The sequence below is a fragment of the Nicotiana sylvestris genome, chromosome 12, assembly GCF_000393655.2.
Source record: "Nicotiana sylvestris chromosome 12, ASM39365v2, whole genome shotgun sequence".
NCBI lineage: Eukaryota > Viridiplantae > Streptophyta > Magnoliopsida > Solanales > Solanaceae > Nicotiana > Nicotiana sylvestris.
The window spans coordinates 32,936,054-32,942,150 of record NC_091068.1 but is presented as its reverse complement, the minus strand read 5'-3'; the positions used below and the strand labels follow the sequence as shown (position 1 = coordinate 32,942,150).

Genomic DNA, 6,097 nt, shown 5'->3' with positions numbered 1-6,097 from the left:
AAATATCTTGAATGCATGTTGGCATATTGCATTTAAGTTTCGCTAATTTGGTCTGCATATGTTGATCGTGGTAAATTAATAATATTTGTGTAACCATTAGATGCAGATAAGTTTTTGCCCATCACTAGATTGCCCCGAAAGCTCCATTTTTGAAAGTTTTTCTTGCCTTCCCACTTGATATCACGAGATTATATAATACCAAAATATGCTTTTGTAAGTTACCCGCATGTCATCTGGAAGTCTAATAGATGTTCTTTGAATTGATGACAAGGCAAAGCACTGTCAGTTTATATCCTTAAACCATTTGTTTGACGTTTATGTACTAGGAACGGAGTGTCGTTTCATAAAATTCTAAAGAGTACAGGTAATTTACAGCAAAGAGTGACAAAACTAATACTAGTAATTTGCTGGCAAAATCTCACCAACTCTTCAAATAAGAATGAATTTACTGGTGCTGATTTATTACATATATGTGAGCCAGCAGAGTTTCATTACAGTGGAAAGCTGATCAACACAATAAACTTGTATCCTAATTAAATGTTGTCAAATTTTAAGAACCAAAGCAGCAGCACCCAAGCACAAGGAATCAAGTCCATTTAGACTATATCACGAGAAAATTACCTCTAGACACTATCTGTTGACATAAAACTAATGATGCTAAAACAGTCAAAAATGAACATGACTTATATTTTGAAGTATTTCAGAAGATCACGCTAGAACAGGTTTTAAACACCCCCTAGACACTACATTTAGGAAGAAACAAAAAAGTAACCAGATTTGGAATTAGTTTTTGTGGAGTCCACCTGGAAGTACTATATATGGGACTGGTAATATCCTGCCCAAATTATTTAAAAGTGAGGAGGGTGAAACGAAGATAGAAGAAGAGAAGACTTCTAGAGGAATTAGAACCCTACACTTAAGTAGTATACGAGAAGTTGCAGCTATTAAACTGTAACTCATATCATCCACTTGTCTGTAAACTATGAAACCTTACTCCATATGATTTATATTTAGTTTTTCCGCCACTAAGGAAAGTCAGCAAGCATACCAATATCTGGCACTTTAATTCACAAAACAAAGTTTCCCACTGTAAAATGTCAGGAAACCTGATCCATTGTTGCATCTCAGTATATATTTCTCCACACTATTGAAATTGAAAGATCTCCCGACTTCAAAACCTGGAAAACCAATTTTTTTAAGAATTCAGCTTTTGATATCTCAGGTTATTGGATGTAAATTTTGTGGCTTACGTGAACATCTGTGGTCGGTTGCGTGAGAGCTGAGGTCTCTTAATTGGTGAAAGGATGAGATTCCTAAGGGTCTGTGAGGGATTGCTTGCTCCAGTTCCAACACCAAGCATAGGACGTGCACTTGCTCTTCTATTTCCAGTATCCACTGGTATTGCTGATTGTCTTGCAGGGGATCCACTCGAGATATCGAAAGGGCCAGAGTTGGAACTATTCTTTCTTGCTGGAGGCCATATGTCTTCTCTTGGTCCTGGAGTTTCAGGAGTGACCGACCAATCTGCGACAAATGAGTCAACTAATACTTTGCTCAAAGGTTAGTGCAGTTTTGAGAGCAAAATATCCAAAATTCGAAGTATTTTGACAATTGAGTGTTCAAATACTAAGTAGAATTCATCTTTTAAATGCAAAGAATTTTGTCAATGAGTATTCATACACTAAGAAGAACAAATCTAGTTTGCCAAACTGCACCAACCTCACATATGCCATGTGATTATTCTTAAAATAAAATGATTACCTTTTCCCATATGATCTCTGTTGTCCATCATATTAGCAGGATTTGCGAACATATCAGGCTCTGTCCTTGAAAAGAAATTACTTGGCTGAATGGCCGAGCGCTTTACTGAATCATATTCATTTCTCAACTGATCATACATTTCATCAAGTTTTCTCTTTTGCCTGACAACATGGACTTATGTTAATTCTGAGAGCATGTGCCAAAGATAGTGGATTCCAGTAGTAAAGCACCGCACACTTTGCAACCTCCTCAGTCAATAGATTATAGTGGATAACTTGAGCACACTTTTGCAGTTCCATTGGAATTCTTTTTTTTTTCTTGGACAAATAGAATCTCTGTTAAAAACTGTAAGAACCTGGATTTCTCAGCAAACTTTTCTTGGAGTTCCTGCTTGTCTTTAGATAAGCTCTCGATCTCTTGTTCAAGCATTTGGCACTTTTTAGCCGCTTTCTGGTATGCAGTACGCACTTGCTCAAACTTTTCAGCGAATTTCTCTTGCATCATCTCACATTTCTGTTGGTATTGAGCGACTAACTTGTTCACCTTGAATTGCATTTCCAATTCCTTTTGCCCAATGTAGAACGTCACACTTTTGTAGGCACTCTTCATTACTGGGTATGGTTAAGGAGAAAATAATGAAGCTAATGTAAATACCATTTCTGAAAGGTGCTATTACGCTAAATCCAATTTGCAAAGTAGTACGTTAATTTAACTAACCCAACTTCACTATGTTTTAAAAGTAAAACTGAATATTACATATGTTGCAACACAGCACTATGAAGGATACATATCTGTGGTGATATTCCAGTCATGACCATCTGCATGAGAGTGAACAAATTTTAACTAGGATGCTGATGATGAAATGTGTGAGAAACAAATATGATTAGGTCACAGGAACTATAAAAGTGATAAAGGAGCAATCCTTTCATGGATGTATGCTTACATTTGTCCATTCATCACTTGGATTGACATCCACAGGTTTCATGAGACTGAGGCAAAAACGTCAGATAATTAATTACATGATAGCCAATTCGACAAAATGCCACACATTACTTTGAGTGATTAGATAATGCTAGTAAAAGCAAAAGAAAACCAATTACCATACCAAATTTAGCAGTGGAAAACAAAAACAATTTTCTGGAAGTGTCATAAGCCCCACCCCCTCCCGACAAAAAAGGAAGGAGAAAGAAAAGATCTAGAATAATGAATCAAAAGAAGAAAGGGACAAGAAGCTAGAGAAGAAGCAAATTTAGGATATAGTTATATACCTTTTGCGAAATCATCGTCTTTAGGTGACCAAAACAACACTTCAACCATAAGGTGATATTAGATAGGACTAACCTTTTAGACAGAACTTGATCACAGATAGGACAAGCTGCATCATTGCCGAGAATCTTACTAGCATCATTCGGGCCTATTAACATTGTTAAGGAATCATAGCAGTTGTACACCAAAATCATATCCATGAGGAAACTGCACAAAAAATATATTTCTGCATGGAAAACAAAATTTCTTTCTCTTTTAGGATAATGGTGGTACCAGGCCAGATTCCACGCATCGAATATGCCATCAGTACATGCTACCTCCCACTAATATAGGTAACGGATAATTCTGCCACCAAGAGATTGGAAGAATGGAAGAATTCACTTAGTGTCACCTCTGTTGGATTCAGAACTTGATTCCCAAGATTGTAACTCTAGTTCTTGGACAGCTAAGACATTCTCTTGGGGGCTGGAACACACACAGAACATATGCATGTCTATATGGAATACATATAAAACTAGGATACAGAACACGTGGCCACAAGTGGTGGTGATGGCCTGTCCTTCCAGTTCTCGCCAGCAAGCATTGCATCTCATCTCAACATTCAAAGATGATTGTCAATTTCATAGCACTACAAAGTTCTGGAATCATTCAAAATTCGGAGCGTAACATTCTGATCCAATGCATTCTATGGATATAGACACAGAATAGTCAATAAGAAATGACTAAATTATCCCTACAGCAAAGTCGACAACATTGCAGAACAGCCTTTGCATCTCAAGTTACAGAAAGATACAATCCACTAACAGCCAGCTATAGCTGGCTAATCCAATTTCAAATATTCTTGATTTGAAAGAAGAACTGCCTAATGGCAGCTAGAATATCCAATAACTGAAACCTCTAGCTGAAGTAAACTAACTGGGAACACAAAAATGACAAAACTAGTTTTGATAACTGGCATAGACTAGCTAACTATCACTTGAAATTGCCTGCTGCTTATGTGTTGAAAAATCAGAGTTTATCATGGTGATGAATACTCAAATTTCTATAAAGAAAAACATTATGATTACGCATGAACCAAGATAACTAAAGAATTCAGGTAAACAGAAGTATTAGCCAGAATGCAGTTGCACAGCAAATTCTTCAAAAATGGTAGAGAAAATATTTTAAACTATCTGGTGCTTAAAACCAACTAAAGCCAACTAATAGGTAACTGTATATAATAGATATAAATTGACAAACTGTAAAAGATATTAACCAGCTATCAACTAAACTACATCGGTAGTGTAAAACGCTCTCAGTTTACAACAACTACAACTACTACTATTACTACTACTACTACTATGTCTTAGAACCAAACAAGTTGGAAATATGATCTCAACGCCTCAGTCCTATACTTTTCAAACCGCGAAACAGATAATAAGAATATCAAGTGCTTAGGCAAAAAAATTTCACCTTCAGATGAGCTCAATAACTGGCTTATCCACAATACTTTTGATCAGAAACCTGAAAATGAAGCAGAAATATTACCATAATAATAATAATAATTTAAAAATAAATAAAAACACAGATAGTGAGATTCATTTTGCTTCATATTTACGAAATTTGAAATACTCCTGAATAATCAGAACAAAACAAACAAGCATCAGAACCTAGAAGAAATATATACGTAAACAACAAAATATTACCCAAAACACACACACACACACACACACAGCGAGAATTCTGCTTCGCACTTACAGAATTTGAAATGCTCTTTAATAACCAGAAGAAGACAAACAAAAACCGGAACCTAGAAGAAATATATACGTAATCGACAAAACATTACAGAAAACACACACACACAGCGAAATTCATTTTGCTTCGTACTTACAAATTTGGAATACTAGCAAAATCGGAACTTAGAGTTTATAAATCGGCGATGAGTATCTCAAGCGTAGGAATAACCTGAAAATCAGAGACGAAGAAATAACGCATTTGAAATTAAATTCAAATCGTAAATCCAAATCGCGACGTACGAAACCTATATAAAGCTGTACAAATTCCACAAAACCTTCCACGACTTCGAAATCTGGCAGCGGCGAAATGTAAGTTTCCTAAGGAATTGAACGCTAGCACGTATTTTCCGTGTTGAAGCTTCTCTCTCGATCACATATTCATCTGCTACTGATTTCTTATTTGAATTTTATTGAAATAGCGGCAAAATTTCGGCATTTATATAGAATCTCCTGACCCGACCCGAGCAGTTCTATTTTTCCGACCCGCTCTATGCAAATGAACTACCGTCCCAATTCCCAATTAAACTTTTGTTCTTTTAATTTTCTTATTAACCGTGTGAAAAAGAAAAAAAAACACATTTTACTTTCTATTGAGAAAAGGAAAAGAGCATTTTAAAATATTCCACCAGAAATATGATAGCTTATTAATTAATGGTTAACATACACCAAAATAGAAAGCTCTTTTACCTCAAGTCCTCAGCCAATGGTTCAAACAAATAAATAAATAAAGTCCAGTCATAACAGGGAACGATTTGTTCTTTAAATTTGTAGTTCGTTGGCTATTTAGCTTTTCTAAATGAATTTAATTTTAAATAACAAAAGATTTTTTACACTATTATATGACTTAGAAGCTTACTATGGATTGTTGTTTATAGGAAGCATAAAATGATAATTGAAAAAAATGGTGAGTAACTTGTTAAATTAATTAAGTTAGTTTAACACTATCAATATGTTTAAACTTAAATAATTGATTTAAATCTTTTATGGCGCACCTAAAATGAATCTTTTTCTTTTCTCTTTGATTAATGTTGTTAATTGACCTTTTTTTGTAGTAATTGAGACCAAGACTTTCAATAATACTGTTTCAATATTCTTTGTAAGTACATACACGAATTAGCTTGAGTCATGATGGGCACTGTCCTAAGAAACTATTTCAGCAGTGTGAAATGTTTCTCCAGGATTAAACAAGCATACCTCTATTTTATTTAGAGGATACAGGAATCGGCAAAATATTTATATTACAATAATCCAACAAGATTGAAAAGAGAATAAAACAAAAAAAAAATACAAGAAAA

At 34.9% G+C, this 6,097-nt stretch overlaps 1 protein-coding gene across 11 annotated transcripts; it reads right to left on the bottom strand.

Moving 5' to 3' along the window:
• Positions 1–434: 434 nt before the first annotated feature.
• On the bottom strand, positions 435–5,217 carry LOC104213104 (E3 ubiquitin-protein ligase CCNB1IP1 homolog). 11 transcript variants are annotated; one of them, XM_009762523.2, is made up of 11 exons: positions 5,078–5,216; positions 4,898–4,971; positions 4,480–4,530; positions 3,551–3,712; positions 3,103–3,175; positions 2,705–2,750; positions 2,549–2,579; positions 2,117–2,372; positions 1,762–1,922; positions 1,251–1,524; positions 435–1,178 (listed from the first exon to the last, which is right to left on the bottom strand). In XM_009762523.2, the coding sequence occupies exons 4-11, from the start codon at positions 3,618–3,620 to the stop codon at positions 1,172–1,174; spliced, it is 918 nt and encodes a 305-aa protein (XP_009760825.1). In that variant the 5' UTR covers positions 3,621–3,712; positions 4,480–4,530; positions 4,898–4,971; positions 5,078–5,216; the 3' UTR covers positions 435–1,171. The 11 variants fall into 11 exon arrangements, with proteins under 11 accessions (XP_009760825.1, XP_009760827.1, XP_009760830.1 ...); XM_009762525.2 differs by having other exon boundaries at positions 3,551–3,665; XM_009762528.2 differs by having other exon boundaries at positions 3,551–3,655.
• Positions 5,218–6,097: the final 880 nt, after the last annotated feature.

Coding starts and splice junctions, on each gene's coding strand:
- LOC104213104 (XM_009762526.2), bottom strand. CDS start 3,620: ATGAGATGCAATGCTTGCTGGCGAGAACTGGAAGGACAGGCCATCACC. Junction 1,923..2,116: donor AAGTTTGCTGAGAAATCCAG/GTTCTTACAGTT, acceptor CCATGTTGTCAG/GCAAAAGAGAAAACTTGATG. Junction 1,525..1,761: donor CAGAGATCATATGGGAAAAG/GTAATCATTTTA, acceptor CATTTGTCGCAG/ATTGGTCGGTCACTCCTGAA.